The 20,962-nt window shown below is 40.3% G+C and overlaps 1 protein-coding gene across 2 annotated transcripts; it reads right to left on the bottom strand.

Annotated features, from left to right (window-relative positions):
- Positions 1-469: 469 nt before the first annotated feature.
- On the bottom strand, positions 470-20,962 carry maco1b (macoilin 1b). Of its 2 annotated transcripts, none has more exons than XM_010783885.1 (11): positions 20,731-20,962; positions 19,279-19,420; positions 18,400-18,526; positions 17,112-17,235; positions 16,134-16,312; positions 14,618-15,182; positions 5,894-6,052; positions 5,452-5,634; positions 5,235-5,355; positions 3,190-3,364; positions 470-2,470 (listed from the first exon to the last, which is right to left on the bottom strand). In XM_010783885.1, the coding sequence occupies exons 1-11, from the start codon at positions 20,808-20,810 to the stop codon at positions 2,268-2,270; spliced, it is 2,058 nt and encodes a 685-aa protein (XP_010782187.1). In that variant the 5' UTR covers positions 20,811-20,962; the 3' UTR covers positions 470-2,267. The 2 variants fall into 2 exon arrangements, with proteins under 2 accessions (XP_010782187.1, XP_010782188.1); XM_010783886.1 differs by having other exon boundaries at positions 14,618-15,179.

Genomic DNA, 20,962 nt, shown 5'->3' with positions numbered 1-20,962 from the left:
GCCATAAAGGAATTATGGTTCTAGGGTGCCACAGCATTTTAGTGAATTATTTTTAGTGCATTTCCATAAAATCTAAGGACTTGCAAGAAACATTTCTTCCACACTTCTTTTAAAGCCCACAAGTTTTGAAAAGCAGGCTCACCAAGGGTTGATATCTTAGTCTCAGACTAAGATTTGGAAAGCGAAAAATCCAAATTCAATGTATCGAGTCAAAAACAGTAAACAGAGAAAATTCTATTTGCAAGAAAAAAAAGTTTATTCCTTGTAAACCTCACAGAGCGAGAGCACAGCCAAGGTCAGACCTGGGGAGAAACAGAGCAGTGACTGTGGGCATAGAAAACAAAAAAACAAACAAAACACTTCTCTCTACTTCCAACAATCAGCTGACCAAACAACTGACTCAACTGTATTTTTCACCAAAACATTTTTTCCAGGAGCCAATGACAGCGATCTGAGCTAAAAAAAAGCATCTCCTTATACAGAAGGTGAAAAACCACGCGCACAACAAAGACCATTTCAGATGATGGAGAAACCACATCAGACTCAAGCGATTTTTCTCCCTGCAGGAAAATAACAATAATACCAGAAACAGGAGTAAGGATAGCTGCTCTTAAAGACAGCTACTTCCCCAACAGTTGCAAATACTGTAACATTCACAAAAATAAATGTGACTTTCTAGTCCCTTACTTTTTAAACTACACAGTCTACTACAAACAGGTGACCACTTTCTCTACCTGCTTAACAGAAACTTCCATTAAGTGATATTTAAACTGGATAATTGACAAACACTTCGGCCAATGTATTTGCGGTACATTCTTGAACACGTTACTAGAGAAACGAGCATTCCCAGTCTTGGCACACAAACTGATGTGGAGGATTCATTAAATAAAATTATTTAAACTGCTCTATTAACGTTGGCATTTCCAAAGCTTTGTTTACATTGCACAGTCCATCTTTAGAGTTTTCCCTTTCGTCTGTATTTTCGACAGTGAAACTTTAAAAATTGGAAATAATAAAAGGACATAGGGGGGCAGCAGCTAAAGCCAAGGATTCGGGGCTTTAACACCAGTAGAGGTGAGCTTCTGTGAATGGAAATGTGACGATCCAGAGACCTGGAAGCAGTGGACGTACTGATAGGCAAATAGAAGTACAATTAATTTGTTGTGGTCCATTAAATCTGGTAAATGAGACGTACAGAAGCTACCCTCGAGTGGACACGGTGGATCAGCTTCCCTACAAATCGGGGATATCAGTACGAAGTCCAAAAGCCAAATCACAGTCTAAAGGCAACTTTTTCCCACTTCACAAGGCTAGGTCAAATTCTTCCATCCGAGCCAGATGCTTTACTTATAATTCACAACGTGTTGGACTGCATCTCATCACCAAACTGTCCTGAACTCAAGGCACTGATCATAAAAACGGATGAAAGAGAGTGCAGAGAGGCCGGTACACTTGTATATACACATGCTCCTGTGACAGCACTTTCTTCAACTTAAAAACTCTGGGGGGCAGGGGGGGGACAAAACAGCTTTTTTTTCATTAATGCTGAACATGACTTGCTGCTTGGGTTCATTGCATTTTATGGTTTCTGCTCATAACACAAGATGTTTTCCAACGTATTGCAATCAAAACTTGAAATCTAAAAGAGCGAACCAATAGAACCACACAATACACTTTAAAAACTATTTACCACCGAAACCCCCAAAATCAGGGTTCATTTTGGTTTAAAACAAATTAAATAACAGGGCTGAGAGTCCGTGCCAACTTTGCACTACATTCCTCTGGTTGCACAGATGTTGCCATATTACCTCGGGAGAAAGAAAACAAATCTGTCAAAGAAATGGAGATACTAGTCAGGCTGTATCATAGTAGGAGAACTCCAAGTTTTAGGAGGCAATAATCAAGCTAAAATAATAAAGCAGCTATTCCCCCAGGACCAAAGAGCAGGTTGTGGTGGTGGGCGAGGGAGAGCAAAACCCTCCTTGAGATGAAAATACAAACCCGATTCTGTGAGGTTTCACTAGACACTTTAGAGTGACTTCCATGTTGACATGTGATGTCCGCTTTAAAGTTTTTTTGTCTTTGTTTTAACTACAACAAATACAGTCACACGATACAACATCCTTTTGAGCTGGCGAGGAGAACAAAATAATAACCAGAGAAAAACAATGTTCTCAGCCGCAGACATGCCGAGCAGAGTGGAAGGTGGTGGGCCTGCAGGAGAAATAAAAGATGACAGAGGCAGGAGAGGGCGCGGGACGTAGCGTTCACTTTTTGAGTGGCTGGTATACGGAGGCGTTGGGGTCCAGGCCGGAGGGATTGGTGTCCATGAACTTGGAGGAGTAATGGGGGGCCACGGGGTTCATGCTGCTGTTGTCGGATGAGTAGGAGATGCTGGGCATGACGGCCATCACTTCGGCTATCTTCTGTTTCAGATCTTTTATTTCCTGGTCCTTCTGCAGAATCTGAGCTGAAAACAGACGACATGTCAGTCCAAAGAGAAGGCAACTAAGAATAGAGTTGACAAATTGCTCAAAGTTGTATCTTTATTACGGCCAGTGTTAAAAATGTCCGACGCTGGACCGTTTTCTTCTACAGTTTTTACAAGTTGTCTCGTCTATTGGGTTGTGCTTCACTATAGCGTCACTTTTTTGAGACCAATACATCCATGAACAGCAAAAAACACATGAAGGACATAGTAAACAAACCTAAAGTGTGCCATAAAGATATTCCCCCTTACTACCTCCAGCAACAGGTTGCTGTTCTTTTTTAATTTGCCAGGTATTATAAACCCATTTTGGCAATTTATAGACTTTGGTTTTACATTGAGAATAACTAACAGATATGCTTTGACTTATCGTAGTTTGAATGGTGCAATGAATATTTAGAAATGCTAAAAAGCCAATGTAATCCAGAATTAATATTATTACGTTTTGATAATGGCCACCTTTTCTCTGAATAAGTGTATGATGTCACGCTCAAACTACAGTCGGTGAGATACAGGTAATGTTAGCTGGCCGTGATTTTATAGTTTTCAGAGTTTATTGTTAAATAAATAATGCTCTTTCAGTTATAATAAGCAGCTTCTCCTTATGTGCTTTTGGAACCCACTCACCTTACCACAGGTGTATTCAGAGAAGTAAAACCCCCTCAACAGAGAACACCAGCCTCTGTGGACGTCAAACTGACCTTGTGCGATCTCCAGCTGTCTCTTGGCGTCTCCCAGCGCAGAGAACAGGTCCAGTTTGATCCTGGTTTCTGCACTCAGACTGTTTTCCAGGTGCTGCGTCTTGTCCTGCATGGCTGACAGCGCCGACATCAGCACCTCTGTGTCTTTTTCATTTTCCTTATATTTATGAAGCTCCTGAAAGATGGAGGAGAAGAGATACAGGTGTGGTCAACTCTCTCTGACTGGATGCTTAGCACGTTGCTGAGAGCAATGGCACGGTGCAAATTATATTTGTTTTATAACATCCATAGCTGATGTGAAAGTTGAAGTTAGAGGCGCATGAAAAACAAACAAACAATTTGTACATCCTAGGAGAAGGTGTGTCTGGCTGAGGATAGTATGCGTCACTTCAGTGAGGCAAACAGTTTTAAAATCCCAAAAGCCTGTGCCAGAATATCACTGTTAATAAAAACAATTCTCTCAACATAATGTTGACTGTATACATAAAGCCTTAGAGGTACACAGAGCATCAAAACCTGAAGCAGACTGCTGCTTTGACTTCAACAGCACTGCCACATTTATGAGCACTAGGGTTGAATATACTATTACGGTTTAAGCCATTTAATAACGAGTCAAATCGTATTTTAAAATACAAACAAACACGGTGCATGTGGCGAATAATTTTTTTGCCAAGCTGCAGAAAGCAACTAACAAGTAAAACAAAAAAGAAAGAATAGAAAAACACAATCCAGCCTTTATATAGAAATGAAACAATGAAACAGTATAACTATTAAAACCAGTACATACAGTATATGCAATGTATGGCAGATGGATGAAACCTAAGTAATGAATACCAAGTTATGAATGGTGAAAGTCACTGATTAAGTACTGGACCATGCCTCTAACATGATTAGGTGGTTTGTAAAATTAAACAGGTAAGGTGTAGAATTCATTCATATTTTCTATGTCATCGCAAACAATGACATATTTCTATCTTTAAGCTATGTTTACCTGCCTTCTGCACACTGGTATTGACGAGTTGTGGTGCACTATAGCTGTGACAGAGCTTCAAGCAATGCCCAATCATGATATAACATGGGCATGTTACATTTTGCTGCACCATATTCCAAAATGTAAGTGTACACGACCAAAGCAGAACTAGTCATGTACACAAGCCTGCACCAAGGTCACATGACAGAATCCAAACATTCATGTATACTAGGGATGTTAAGATTCACCGATTCGCATCGGTGCACTTGCACCGGCATAAACGTTCAAGATGCGAGGGCACCGGTTGAAAGAGTGCACATCGGCTACAGTTTGGGTTGAACTCCCGATGCATTGATTGTAGCGTCTTTGCATCAGTAAAAAAACAATTCATTCATATAATATCCTGTGGTTAGTTTACAACAGCCTGTGACTGCCAATAATAGTTTAAATGTCTTCCTTACTGTAAGCAGTGATGATAGAGCTGTTTGTGAAAGGTTATTTGTATTCTTTATCGTTCCTATAGAAACCACTGCTTTCTGCTCACTGGTGAGTTAGCCTATGAATGAGTGTTAAGCACATCAGGCTGGCAGCTGTATATTGCACTATGGTAGCTGTTATTTGCACATTGTTAATCATGAGCAATGCATCCTTACATTGTTTAACTCTGAGGTTTTATACAATTGTACTGTAGTCTGGAGAGCTTTTAAAGGTAAAAAAATAAACGGCATGATGGGATGTGCAGTACCAAATGTAAAGCACTTTTTTGTTAAATTTAAGATTTGCTGCATATGAGGATTAAAACAAAAATCCTCTGTCGTACCATATTGAAGTATCATTATTTTGCATCGCATCACCCCGTATCGCATAATGTTGAATCAAGTCGTATCGAACTGTATCGCAACAGGGGTGAATCGTATCGTATTGCATCGCCGGGTGTTTCAAATGTATCGTTAATGTATCGTATCGCGGCAACGTATTGAGATGTGCATCACATCGGCCTCAGTGATGGAGATGCACATCCCTAATGTATACCCGAGCAGAATAAAAAAACAACAATATCAGAAAAATTCCTTACCTGAACTTTCAAGTCAAGCTCTCTTATCTGGTCTTCCTTTAGCTTGTTGTCCATTGATAATTTCTTACACTCTGTTTCTAATTCATTGATTCGCCGCCTCAGCGTGTCTGTGCACTCCCCTCTGAAAATGGAAGGAGAAGTAGTAGATTCAGGAATATAACAGATGAGAACTTCAGATAAAGCGAAGTCAGCAGTGAAATGTCAGAGGTGCAGCTACCTGGATGCTGCTGCTAGTGCTACTGCTCTGGCTGCTGTGGCCTCCTCTAACTTCTTCCGCTTCTTTTCATCTGCGAGCTGTTTCTCTGCGGCGGCTCGAGCCTCCTGCTCTGCTTTGAGCCTCTTCTCCAGTTGGCCCACTGACTGTTTGTCCTTTTGCTTTGCCTGCACTGCATTATGGAGCCTAGAAGAAGCACAGATACAACCAGGATACAAGAGAACATTAACAAGAGGTAACACAGGTTGGCAAGGACAGGATTTCTTACCCGTGCTATAGGGTAAGAAATCACGGTTTCACATGTATAGAACTTGTTTTGTTTTTTTTGTTTGATCTCATCTCGTCATTTATTTGCGAGATACAACTCAGATCTGCACAAATGTGAGGAATATGTAGTTTTACTGATGCCTGACAATGAACTCCAGTGACCCAGCTTTCCACTCACTTGTTCTGCAGCAGCTCGTTCTCCTGGCGCAGCTGGCTCAGCTCGGTGCGTATGGAGCGCTCGGCGCTGCCCAGCGAGCCGATCTGGCTGCGCAGGTCCTGCTCCACCTGCCGGCTGGCCTGCAGGTCGGCCTTCAACTTCTTTACATCCTGCTCCAACCTGTCCCGGTGGGAGAAGGAACAGAGGAGAGACACATTGACATGCTGGATTTATAGATGTATACTGTACATCCATATACATTATGTTATAGATCGGAAGTCTTAATATTGTGGGCTAACGGTCGGACCATGCATTAAACATATGCTTCCCTCTGAAGTAACAAAAACCTCTCAGAAAAAGAGTACCTAAATAGTTATGGCACCAAAGGCATGTTCATATTGAATCTACACTGACAAATACAAAGTAGGACTACACAAAAAGAAACACGTCAACTTTATGTTTCAGAGTACAGCATATATGAGGATGACCTTCATTCTGAACCGATTCATAACCAGAAGATAATTCTAAGACATGTATTGTATGTTGCAGATATTGGTATACACTTATTTCTGATCATCTGCTGTCATAAAACATTCACCAAGAATAATCTGTCAGAAAAACAGCATTGCAAAAAGTATACCATACACAGACACAACTGAATGCATTCAAACATCCACAGAATCATGAGGCCTATTTTCTTTGGCATTGAATTATCTGCCAACATCTACCCTTAACTCAACCGTTACACCCAACATGTCGAACCTGAAAAACATTATCTGTCAATAGACCAACATTTTACAATTCTGTTTGCAAAAGAATGCATGAAATAAAGACTTTAAACTCAATGAAATCATACAAGGAAGACGCCCTCTTAATGACCATCTGTTTGCAACATGTGATTTCAAAACTAAACAAATGACAAGCTAATCAGAATAGGGGCTGACTTTGATATGTTTATGTTTCTGCTTACAACCAATCTTTGATGCTCTGTTTGCTCCAGGTGCACAAGCTGTCAAAATGTAACACAGGACATAAAGAGCAAACTAAAAAAACATATCCTGTGTTTTTGAAATGAATGCTTTTAGATGAAAAGCTTTGAACTTTAGCACTCTGTTCTCTGGAAATGAGAGGTTGTCCAAATCCTTTACAAAAGCTTCTGCCACATCAAAACCACACTGACACTTGTTTTGTATGTTTAATAAAATACCTTGAAAAAAAGGACCTTGAACAGTACGGAAGGAAACCATGAAAGGTCGGCTGTAAAATAAAAATGTTATTAAGCTGATTTGAATTATTAATATCGAGTTATTTGATTGAATTACAAAAGCTAAAGGTGGTTTCTTTAAGCATGCAGAGTGATGTGTGCAAAATCATGAAAAAAGGAGATGGCATCAGTATTAGGATTAAAGAGCAACTTGCAGGTTTTTTTTAATTTTTTTACTATATTTATGCTTAACCTTGCCTGAAAATTACAATTAAAAAAGTTAATGCAGGATTTGATATGTTTTACAAGAGATAAGGGCAGGAATTCAGAGGGAAAGGAGCCGTTTTGTGCTCTGCTACTAAAAACTGCTTTTTTGTTAACGTCATACGTCAAATTACGTCTGATGGGGGCGCAACTTTCTCGGAGTCGCTCTCTAACCAATCCGCGGTAGTAGTTTGTAGTTGTTTTGAGCGGTTGTGATTTAGTGAGCTGGTATTGTTTTGGTCATTTTACATTGCGTTTCACCATTTGTAATCATGGTGAGCTGGAGTTTGTGCAGGTTGCACAAACTCCAGCCTGTCAGGACATCGAGTCCACAGTTTCCCTAACAGGAAAAGGACCGGAGCTAGCGTTCGTTCCTCGGTGCATCCACCTCCCTGTAGCACATACTCTCCACAGCTGGTCTGTCTGTCTGTCTGTCTGTGTGTGTGTGTGTGTGTGTGTGTGTGTGTGTGTGTGTGTGTGTGTGTGTGTGTGTGTGTGTGTGTGTGTGTGTGTGTGTGTAGGCGCAGGCTGCAGGATGCAAGATAGCAAACTTGTTATTCGGAGATGGTTCGTGCCGGACACCAAGTGTGTCTGCTTTACCTCAAACTTAACAGACTCTTGTTTCCGGGTCGCCTCGGCTGGCTCGCGCTGATTCACTGCGACAGGGAGGAGCAACCGACACAACTCCTCCCCACTTGTGTGTATACATATTATTAGATTTCTATACACGGAGCCCTTCTGACTGACCGTCCCCGATACGTGTATCGCACGGTAGTAAGAACTGAGCCCAGAGTACTCTGTATTTTGTATTGTTGTTTTTTACCATTAAAACAGATTATTGTTTAACTTTTATCCTGGTGCTTTGAATTCCTTTTATAATTTAACCAGCTCATCAAAGGACACACGGAGCCGAGGTGGGTTTCAGACCACTCAACGCTCCAACACACCACAGCTCAATTTCTCTCCGATGGCCGTTATTTCTTCTAATCCTTGGCTGCTCCTGGTCTCTTGGACGCCAAGCAGGCTCATAATTATATGGTTGTGGTCCGTCATATGCATTCGAATATACATGTTCAACCTCTTCTGTTTCAAAACTAGCATTGGGATCCATGTTTATTAATACTTTAGACCGGCCGCTCTCCCCATGTGACGTCACACGCGGGAGGTCACATGGGGAGGCTTTTTTTATGCGGAAGTAAAAATGTCTTACAAAAACTACGCCAGATGTCACTGTAGTGTATATTTCTGTATATTTTTTAAAAATCTAGTGTATACATCATTTTCCTACACATTTATTCACTGGTGTCTCTAACCTGCAAGTTGCTCTTTAATGTGTTATATTTGAAAAATATTAAGAGTACATACTTTCATAGGGGGAAAGTAGAAGGTCAATGATGGAAATATAGAATATAAAAAAATCAAGAAGATACTGTAAGTGATCTCTACAATAAAACAGTTTAGTGCATGATGTACAAAGATATTAATAGGAGGATGTGCAAAACAGAATAACAAATGAACCTTTATTTAAACACTTAAAGAATACTTTAGGTTAAGGTCTTCTTATAAGAAAAAAGCTTTGGGGGTATCTACAGATAAATATTCAGCATGACAAAGTACTTAACGTCTAATATATTGCTTTCCTGCAATGTTAACTATGTTGAAGCACTTATTTTAACTGATATTATACATATGAATTATACTCTTATGTATGTAGATAGTATAAGAAATGTGCAGAATATGACAGTTTAATGGTGGAGGTATACACACATATTGATAGATGTCTTGTAATGCACTGTTGAGGAACCTGTGACCCAAGTTTTTCATTTATTGCATAACTACACCGTAGTTGTGTATATGATATGTCAATAAACCTTTGAATATCTTGAAATCTTGAAAGGGATGTGCAAAATAGCCATTATATACAGTCTTTAATTAACTATTAGTAGAGAATAACGAGTAATGAGTATGCTTTATAGGGAACTGCAGATAAATGTTTAGTCTTTTCAAGCACCAACTATCAAATATCTCTCCTGATTGTTGGCACTTGACAATCACGTTCCCTGAATTTTACTCAGGTGTAACTGAAGTCTGATTTAAGGGTTGTTTATTTCACATCATTAATCAGAATGTGGTCGAGTTAATAAAACATAATATCAAACATAATATTACTATTAACTTTATTGTGAAATAAAAACACACAGCATACAATGCCATAATAACATAATTTGTGTTATTAGTGTAGGACACGTATGTATGTATGTATGTATGTATGTATGTATGTATGTATGTATGTATGTATGTATGTATGTATGTATGTATGTATGTATGTATGTATGTATAAGATCTGAATATGTGTAGTTTTATTTGAGTTTTCACATAATTTTACAGGATATTGCTATAATATTTCACATTAATATCTGATTTGCTGACGGAAAGGTATATCCGTCATTTAACGGTAAGATATTGAAATTCTGATTCCATAGATGTGTCTCCCATCACCCAAAACCCCTGAATATTCTCTCAACTTAGTAATTACAATCTTATATTCAAAGAAAAGAAAAAAATAAATAAATTGAAGATGTTGTTTAATTGCTGATATATTTATGATCCACGTCACGTATGCTTCGGCGGCAGTTCTTCAGTTTGTCCAGAAGTCTTCTCATCAGGGCTCTATAAAGAGAGAACAACGGCAGATGTCTAATATTTAATGCAGCCGAACCGTGTATTACAATGCATTTATGTGATGACTTCCAAAGAGTAAAGCAAGCACACTCGGAATAAAGTATTATTTTATTTTTAAAACATGTTTTCAGATTTCATATCGCATAAACACCATATCCCAACATGCTTTGCGGCTAAAACATCCAATCAGCTGAGGATCTTGCCTACGTCTGTTTCCGGTATTGTGTTTATGACGGATGTATTTTGTTATACACACATTCCTTCACATTTTAATTTATATTAAAGTATTTTGCGAGGCCTTCTAAAAATGTTTTAAATATAACTAGGGTTGTAGTTGAAGAGTTTGTAAATTAATATGAACCAAAGCTGTTGCATGGCAACGCAATCGCACAACGTTACTTCCAGTATTTCCACAACCACAAACATCGATTTAATACATTTAAATTTGTTTACCATTGGTGGATGAGTTTTTACTATGGGAGATATTTCCTATGCATGGCCTCAGATTAGTAAGCTTTTTAAAATAATGATCCAACTTGGATGCTTTAATGGGTATTGGGTACATTTTTGGTAATATTTGTATTAAACTTTATAGCCAATAGTAGCTTATGACAATTCGTGACTATGTGGTTAATATTGTTGAATTGTTACTTTGATGTTAGGGCTTTACACGTTACAACAACGTTACACTGCCTATGTCTGTCTTTATTATATGACCCTTTAAGATATCTCTTACACTACCAGTGCTTTTTGGAAGAACTGTTGTCCCTCTCCCGATCCTCAACATACAGTAGGTTCTAGTTAGTTATGAATTATGTTACATATCCAATATCAATCTCTGTTATAAATGGCATGACTGTAACCTCAGTTCAAGCTAATTATTTGATGTGTGAAGACAACTCTATAATGTAATAACGTATCAAGTGGGTATCAGTAAATATTTACAAACATCAGTTATGTACAAAATCAAGTTTATTACTATTTTGGTAAGATAAAAGAGCATATGTAGCAAAACACAGGTTACAATATATGGTAATGCACATGACAAAGTAAAGAAAAGAGGTGCTGCAGCACAGGTAATATGAGAAAAAAAGAAATTTTTCAACATTAAAGCATGGAAACATGTCACAGTAGAAGCACTCATTTACAACCCAAATAAGCTTAATATGTCAGCTTTAACGTAAAAACTGCACACTTAATCAAATCCAGACAGAAACATCTACATGTTAGCTCGCTGTGTTAGCGTGCTAGTGTTGTGCCTGTCAGCTAGCTAAACACCACGGGTTAGTTGTNCACACAGGACAAAAGAGCAAACTAAAAAAAGAACGATACTGTGTTTTTGAAATGAATGCTTTTAGGATGAAAAGCTTTGACACTTTAGCACTCTGTTCTCTGGAAATGAGAGGTTGTCCCGAACTCCTTTACAAAAGCTTCTGCCACTCAAAACCACACTGGACACTTGTTTTGTAGTTTTAATAAAATACCTTGAAAAAAAAGGGACCTTCGAAACCAGTACGGAAGGAAACCATGAGGAAGGTCGGCTGTAAAAAAAATGTTATTAAAGCGATTTTGGAATTATTAATATCGAGTATTTGATTTGAATTACAAAAGCTAAAGGTGGTTTCTTTAAGCATGCAGAAGTGGATGTGTGCAAAAATCATGAAAAAAGGAATGGCATTCAGTACTTAGATTTAAAGACGCAACTTGCAGTTTTTGTACATTTTTTTACTAATTTTAGTGCTTACCTTCCTGAAAATTCACAATTAAAAAAGTTAATGCAGGGATCTTGATATGTTTACAAGAGATAAGGGCCAGGAATTCAGAGGAAAGGATGCCGTTTGGCTTGCTACTAAAAACTGCTTTTTTGTTAACGTTCATATTACGTCTGATGGCTGGGCGCAACTTTCGTCGGAGTCCGCTCTCTACCAATCCGCGGTTCGTAGTTGTAGTTGTTCTTGAGCGGTGTGACTTTTAGTGATGGATGTTTTGGGTCATTTTTACATTGCGTTTTCAACCCTTTGTAATCATGGTAGCTGGAGTTTGTGGCAGGTTGCACAACACACTCCAGCTGTCAGGACATTTCTTTTATTCTCTCTCTCTCTCTGCCTCTCTGTCTTCTCTCTCTCGTCTCTCTCTCTCTCTCTCTCTCTCTCCTCTCTCTCTCTCTCTCTCCTCTCTCTCTCTCCTCTCTCATCCTCTCTTCTCTCCTCTCTCTCTCTCTCTCTCTCTCTCTCTCTCTCTCTCTCTCTCTCTCTCTCTCTCTCTCTCTCTCTCTCCTCTCTCTCTCTCTCTCTCTCTCTTCTCAACTTGTTCCAGTAATGCCCTCCTTGCTTCTTGAATGTTTGTTGCATTCCAGGGACGGAAGTGGCATTCTCCTGTTTCTCAGTCTCACCTGTCGTACAGTGGACAACTCATGTTCCTGTTCTCTCTTCTGGTTGCCAGGCATCTTTGATCTTGCCTGTTTCGATTGCCAGTTTGTGCGTCATCGCCAGCCTGTACTTGGTCTAGGATCTGTCTCTGCTTTCTATTCTGACCAGTACGAGGCTGATACCTCTGCATGTTATACTCTCTGTTTAGAGCCAGGAACATTTTCTAATCCTGACTTTGGCTTTAGTTATCATTCTTCCCAATGTTGTAAATTAAGTCCTGTCTTTAGCATTGTGTCTATATGCGTTTGGACCTGTTGATTCGGTGTTTGGAGAGCAGTGTTGTTGAGAGACTGGTCACAGTGGCTGGAAGAGGGGGCAGTACCTCAGCACCAGTGACATAGGGGACTCTGTCTCTGGGCGGTAGCTCTTGGCTTTGGAGGGCTTTGAAGTGGAGGGTGTCTCGGGGCTGGACCCTAAGGTGGTTAAAGAATGTCCAATGACTCTCTTGTTGAGTGTTAATGATCAGTGGGTATCTGCCTAATTCTGGCGGTCTACATGGCATTTGTTGGTGTTTTTCTCTGAGACACGTAAGAGCTGTATCTGCAGAATTCTGCGATGTAAAGACTCTGTTGGATGTTTGTCCCCAGCCGGTTATAGCTCGGGTGACTGAGTGACCCATACTTCACTACCGTACAGCGCAATGGCTGGCTCACACTATCAAAGGATTTGACCAGATGTTTTAAATTGGAATTTGCGACATTATAAATGTTCTCTTATTGCATTTAGAGCTCTTCTGGCTTTTTTCTGTTGGTGCATTCACGGCTGCCATGTTCCGGCGAAACCTTCCTGAATGCCCCTGTTATGGGTTACAACCCGAAGGTAGGGTGTAACCTTCAATTACTATGTTCGATGCTTATGATTGTTTACTGGTAAACGGGTATTTGTTCTCGCTGACGATCTGGGGCGTTTTTGGAAAACCATGGACTCTTCTGTCTTCTGCTTCACTCTCTCTCTCCCTCCCTCTCTCTCTCTCCCTCTCTCAGCTCCGTAAGACGTAGTGTGGAGTTGCATTAGGTAACGCGAGATACGGCTGATACTTGCGCATTAGTTTCTGTTATGGATCAGTATCAACAGTCCTGCCAGTAAGTTAACGTTACTATATTATCAATGCTACTTTAGTTATAGCCTGATATATGATAGCTAACTTTACAATGTTGTGATGTGACCGACGTTAGCTAACATTAACTGTCTGTAGCTAATGCCGGTCACTCACCAAGACAGCTGCCCTGTTCTCCACTGGTTCTCCTCACAACACAGCTCCATTTCTCTCCGATGGCCGTTATTTCTTCTAATCCTTGGCTGCTCCTGGTCTCTTGGACGCCTAGCAGGCTCATAATTGTAAATCATATGCATTCGAATATATATTTTCAACCTCTTCTGTGTCAAAACTAGCATTGTGATCCATGTTTATTCAAACGTTAGACCGGCCGCTCTCCCCCATGTTACGTCACACGCGGGAGGTCACGTGCGGAGGCTTTTTTTATGCGGAAGTAAAAATGTCTTACAAAAACTACGCCAGATGTCACTGTAGTGTATATTTTTTTGAAAATCTGGTGTATTCATCATTTTCCTACACATTTATTTACTGGTGTGTCTAACCTGCAAGATGCTCTTTAAGGAAAATATGTGAGGAGAACATCCCTAGCCTCAACACATCATTATAGGTGAAATGGATTTTGTTTGAGAGAAAATTTGGTCTCAATAACAAAAGCAACGCATAAATACTTAATTTCATATTATAACAGTCTTAAAGAGGGTTCATATTTGTATATTTTGTGCCTCTACTGTGACATGTCTCCATGCTTTAAAGTTTAAAAAGCTTTTTATTTTTCTCATACTGCCAGTGCTGCAGCACCTCTTTTCACCCTCTGTCTGAAACCACAGCCCAGTCTGCTCTGATTGGTTAACTGACCCGCTCTGTTGTGATGGTCAAGAGAGACGAAGTGATACATAGTGATGTCACTACGTTATGGAAATAAACAAGGGACTACAATGGAGGCGTTTCAGAGTGTGTGGGAGAGAAACTCTCTCTGGAATGAAGGGATTTGCACCTTTGCAGACCATTCACATACAAAACGATCCCTAATAAACACACAATACAGGAAAGGGAAAACCCCAGAAAGCATAATAAGGCCCCTTAAATGAATACACCTGTGTGCTTCTTACCTAACAAGTGCTTCTGGCTTGCTCAGCTGGTTGTTGGGGATGCAGTTGTCTGTGGGATCCTTGTGGGAGCCCCCCGATGTCCCCTTCCCCACTGCTAACTTGTGCTTCTTTTCGTTCTTCCCCGTGGAAGAGGAGGATGAGGGTGCGGAGGGGACGCTGCCGTTGGAAGCACTGTGTCCGCGGGGGGAGGAGTTGAGCGTCGCGGCATTGCTGCTAGCATTTTTGTAGTTTTTGGAGGAGGATGAGGATGAGGAGGAGCACGATGAATTGTTGTCCTCTTTAAGCAACAGGTTTTCTGTGCTGCCCAGCTCTGTGGTCAGTCTCTTGTTGTTCATATGGTTCTCCATATACTCCATCTCTTGGAGCTTAGAGTCCACTGCTGATGGCAGGATGCTGTTGTGCTGTTTTTTAGCATCGCCCTTTCCCTCTTTCCCTTTTTCTCTAAACTCTAACTCTGGCAGAGGTGCCGATGTCTTTTTATTGGCTGGAGCGCCATTCTGTGACACTGGAGGCGTGTCCACTTCAGATATTCCTTTAGCTGCTGCTGCTGCTGCTACTACTGCTGCTGTATGAATGAAGGGGGAAGTGAAGGGAATACAAAGGAAATATATTTAGTAAAGCAGCCATGAGAGTCACCTTAAACAGTTCCATGTGTAATTCTTTTTCTAACCATTGACAGAAGGATTCATGTGCTGCTTCAGTGTTACAGCGCTGCTGCAAGTCATCATTTTCTTGGTGAAATTTCATCCAATTCGTTTTTCCCTCTGAGCTTCTTTTAAAAAGTTGACCAATCACACTCAACTTGTGATCATAATGTGCATCATCGTATGTTTGTTTAAAATGCGAGGCAGGGAAACCTGCAACCACAGACTTTGGGTAGGGAGGGAAGGGCTGCAAAAGTATGTTGGGAGTTATGCTGACTTGTTTGACAGGACAGATTCATGACAAACACAAACTCGATTGAAGCCTGTCTGGGATTTGAAAGAGTTCTGTTGCAAGGGTCCACACCTTTTTCACCATTCATTAAAATCACATGAACAGGACACTGTTCTTCTAAGTCAGTTCCTATTCACCCATTCATGCAGAGGCAACTAAGATGCCACCTGCTCAGCTGAGACTAACTTTCTCACACATTCACACACCACTAGCCATCAGTATCTTGCCCATACTGCAGGTGAAATCGAACCACGTCCCTTCCAATTGATTGACAGCCGCTCTACCTTCTGAACAACAGCCGCACAAACAAAGCAAAAAAGATCTAAATTAATGATCTTTTGTAGGACTTTCTGGTGGCTACCTGCCATCTTTGTCAACACTCAAAGACTGACCAGCTGATTATTCATGTTCCCAATCCATAGACGTTTCATCAGTGACGTGAGGCAGCAAGCTAGATGATTTTTTTTACATCTCTAATTATTAAAATAATGGATTTTTTTATTGTAACTCTTAGTAGATTGTGTTTGTGAGCCTCTGATTTGAACCAGGTGCTCCGTGTACATGCGTCTGTGTGTTTTACCTTCTTCTGCTTCTCGCTCTTGCCTCTGGAGCATCTGTTGCTCCGGAGGCAGAGCCTGCTGCAGGAGCTGCATGTAAAACTCGTTCTCCTTCTGCACCTCCTTCTGCTTCCGAAGGCGCATCTTATAGCTTACGTAGCTCTTGAAGCCGAAGCCCAGCGTGACCACTGGGTAGCCAATGCTGCAGAGATGGACACAAGAAGAGCACTCATCAGTCTACTCTTGGTTCATAGATCAACAGCGCAAAATACCGAATTGATCAATGAACCACTGCAACAATAGTGCACTTAAATTATTTATACCTTAGAATTATTGATATAGTTAGAAGCTAAACTTCACCGCATAACATAAGTGAACATAGTCAAACCGTGCTTAAAGCTTGTAGGGGTTCTAAAAATTGCAGACCTCATGTAACCTTACACATTTTACAATCCTACACTTCAGAGGTGAGCATTTTATAAACATGCAGGGGGAGAACTTAGAGCTTAAACACAGATACCGATTTGCAAAGATACAGGTTTTGTGGTGTTATCCCATCATGGCACAGCAAATGTCTCTACACTTCCTAAAAGATAAGATAAGAGATCAAATGTTTTGATTTAAAATGGAAAGTGTGGTGCAACAGTTGTGAAGTGTGCAAATGTATAACTCTTCCTACCTACTTATACTGTAAAGCATATGCAAGTGCATTCAATCGTTATCTTTAACACTCAGGTCATCCAGCCTTGAAAATGAGCAAAGGGAAGAAAAAGGAAGCTAAGAAGCCTAACACGTAACTAAGCATGTGACATTAATGACTTCATGTAGTGCAGAGCAATTCAAAAGTGTGAACATTGAGATGAGTTGATATAATGCTGTGTCCACATAATTCCTCTCTACCATGCTGACACAGTCGGCACCAAACCTAGACATGCCTTTCAGTCCAAAGCCCGTCTGTCAGGAACAGAGTTTCACACAGTTTAAACAGAACAGCAGCTCACCAGTGTGCAGCAAAGGGACGACACAGGTCCACGTGGAAGTTCTTCAGGTCTTTGAATCTGATGGCTGCCTCGATGTACACAAAGAGTATCCATAGAGACACGGTGGGCAGACAGACTCCTCTCTCTGGAAAAAAAACAAAGCAGGAGAGACATGTTATAAAATCAGCATTATGTACCATCTTCACTGTGTCCATAGCAATGAGGAGGACCAAAATGGCAATGTTGGCACAGAATACTATATCATGGTTTAATTATTCCTTCACAAGTCTCTGCCTGGATCATTATTTAATGCTGTATACACATTTCTATCTTAAAATAATATGCCTGAGCTTATTTTGATGAAAATGGATAGCACAGCTGACCCTAGTGCTTACTATATGATGTTGCAGCCAATAAAACGGTCCGAAACAAACTTTTTAGAATAACGACATTGGCAAATCTTTATGGACTCCATTGTTAAACTACTGTGCTCTCGATCTCTTGCAGCACACCTCCATTTTGATCAAATATGCTTTATATTTGTGTTTGCGGTTCAAGAGTGTATCTTCCAGTGCGATGTCATCAGTTAAAGCAGCATCTGTGTCAAATGTAAGTGAAGCCTTGATGAAAATAGACCTTTCATACATTATTCTGTAAAAGCCTTCTCTGCACTCCACATGGCTATTATTTACAAAACACATGCAGTTGTCAGGCTACAAACACTACCCATTGTTTCCTTGGCTGCACTAAGCCGCAAGGCTTTCCCCAGCGGGCCGTGGAGTGTTAAGAGATATGAATACTTCAACAGAGAATGTCACTGGTGCGTAAAGTTAGAGTGCTGAAAAAGCAACTGGGAACCACTCTTGTGTTTCTCCTTCCCCCATCTGACACCTGGCCTTCAGTCAACACGGGGGACACCGCTAAATTAGACTGACAACTTATCTACAGAGTGCGGCTCGCTTACACACAGCATGCTAAATTCTTAGAAGCATAAACCAAGTATTTGTAAATACAATAACACAATGTGCAGGGGATTGCGCAACACTTTTCACACCTGTTTTGGAAGTGGAAGAACAACAAGAAATAGAGCCAGTTCTAAGAAGTAGTGTGGTCTGTGAACACTTTATCTTTGTAGTCCATCATTTGAATACACAGAAAGCTTCTTCCTTCCTGGTTTTGTTTGCATTGTTATGAGAACTAATGTAGAAAACAGATTAAATGAGACTACAGTTAGATCAAGGGCTAGGTCTCATATGCAGAATTTAAACTCACATATATCAAGACACTTATACACATTGGAGGGCCTCACCTGTATGCCAAACATACTGCACCCACACATAGGTACTGGCAGCGAAGAATAGCCATTGCACTGGGATGAAGAGGAGGCAAATAATGTCCGAGGTAAACGCCACACACACAAAGAATACTGAGAAGGCCTGAAGGAGAGAGGAGAGGCTGGTATGATTATCATGAAACACAAGCTTTCATAAAACTAAAGAATCTTCTATATAAAAGTAAAAGATAGGAGTTGAGGCTAACAGCCCCCCTTAAGATGTTGAAGACATTTCATTCTTGTTAGAGTGATCTTGCTCTGGTTGATTAAACTTCACATTTCATTGTTGAATTATGCCACAAATCGTTAGGTGAATATTACATGTGTGCATCCCTGTGAGACACATATTCACCAACAACACACACCTACACAGATTGCAGCTCAATGAAAGCAAACTGTCAATAAAGGACCCACAGGAAAGTCAATCTATGATGGATTTTGGATAATAACTTAGCGCCTGATTAGATCTATCTACCAATACTTTTGAATGTTCCTCTTGCTAAGAAGGGTGAATCAATGTTTAGGCTTTTTATTTAGTTAACATGAAACAAGATATGATTGCGAGTGCGAAGACATTTAGTTGCTTATATTTAGGTCAAGGCATTTTGAAATACAATTCTGTGATAATAGAGTAACTGTTTGCATGTGTCCATGAAACTGGCACTTACAGTAGCGCTATGGTGCTGAAAAAATTCTAAATGAAGTATAAGAACATAATTATAGTAGGTTTGTACTTGTTTATTTTTGTGTGAAAATCTAAAAGTTAAATTGTGAAAAACAATAGGTATAAAAAAGGTCTACGCTCTTTCTTGACTTTTATGAAATCCTAATAAGTATAAAGAAATAGCCACTCACCAGCCCCTGGTATCTAAAGGAGTCGTACACACTGCGGATGAAGAGCCAGAACGGCCAGAGGTACTCGAACCTGAACTCCAATACAAAGTCTGCCAGCAGCACCAGGGCCCAAACCACCAGGAACTTCAGGTACAGGAAGGTACTAAAACATGAGAAGGAAAAAGTTTGTATGAAACGTGTTTTGTAAAACACTGCAAGACACTCTTATTTACCCCCAATAGTCATTATTAAACGGCATGTCACCTGAGATCAATGCTTCAAAAAGGAGATCCAGCTTTAATGTAAGTGTTTTGTGGGTGTGTGTGAATCAAATACAAGGTGTCTGGAGCCTATTGCTGCTGTTTGACAGATAACATGCAAGTTTGCATTGCACTTCCTCTTAGCGGTTTAAATATTTAAATGAAAATATTCATTTATACAGAACTAGTGCATAGAAATGTCAGACTTGTAAAGCCATCAGGATGAGGTATATGTCTGCACTCTGACCTGTTTTTGTGTTAGTGATTTCAACATTTGTACATGGCATAATATATAACAATTTTTCAAAAATGGTGGAGATTATAAATACACACATAATGTTGTAGTTTATTGCTGGTTCTTGCCATGATTCATGTCAATACATTACAAGAGAAATATTTGACAGTTTACATTTTCTGTCAATAGGACACTGAGACCCAGAAAGGGACACAGTAGGAGTGTTCTCTGATCTCAAAGCAAACCTATTTTGTGGTAGGAGCACCTGCTCAATATTTCAAGAACCGCCCCTCATCACTGGGTTCAGATGCCACGTGTGTAACCAGTGGCCTATAACGTTTAGTTTGTCAGACACATAGTTCACACATAGTTAGATAGCCAGGTGTAAAACTAAGCAGCCTTAAGTTGTCTTAATAGTGCAACAAATGGTCTTCAGAAGTAAAACCAATCACATTTGTATCAATTCCTGTTTACAGTTAATGTTTAAATGATATGTTTTGATATGACTAGATAACTGGGACTCATGGTTAAAGTTGGCAATGCTGCTGTTGTGCTAGCTCCAAAACTACCTTAGCTAACAGAGAAACGGCTCATTTAGATGCAGCTAGCAGATGACAACTGACTTGGGCAAACGGTAGATAGTCTGGGTTGTTAGTGAGTGTTCAAGGACCCACGGCATCTTATTTCAGAGAAACAGACGTTGTGACATGGTTTAAAACAGGCTGTTTTGGGGCCTAGCGCTAAGGCTAGCTTAACAGCTAACGTTACCTGCTAATGTACAACAAAAACATACAGCTAGCATACACTAAGCTATCACTGGCCATTAGCTATGTTAATAAGCTAGCTGGCAGTTGCAGTTCATTGAGATCAATGGTAACGTTAGAGACGTTCCACAGTATGAGACTTCAAGCATCCCCACTCAGTGCATCCCGTCACTGTGGTGAGGAGGACCCCTCCGCCTGGCTCCATATGAGTTACCTGCCGTATATACCCTCAGTGATTCGGTTCCGTTTTAACGGCCGTCGGAGTTTGCTGCAGTCCGCATTGCGCCGCTTCATCCTCCTCCCCTTGGCTTTGGCCTTCGAGTAACCACTGTAATCTTATCCAGTTTTCTTGAGTATTCGGACCCAGATAATAAATGAAGTGCCTGTGGTATATGTCGCTGTTATTATTTTTCCCCACTGGAAACAAAGAAATAAATAAAGGACTC

Source organism: Notothenia coriiceps, unplaced genomic scaffold, assembly GCF_000735185.1.
Source record: "Notothenia coriiceps isolate Sejong01 unplaced genomic scaffold, NC01 NC01_scaffold00025972, whole genome shotgun sequence".
NCBI lineage: Eukaryota > Metazoa > Chordata > Actinopteri > Perciformes > Nototheniidae > Notothenia > Notothenia coriiceps.
Note: the sequence above shows the minus strand (reverse complement) of the source record. Positions and strands in the feature narration are given on the sequence as shown.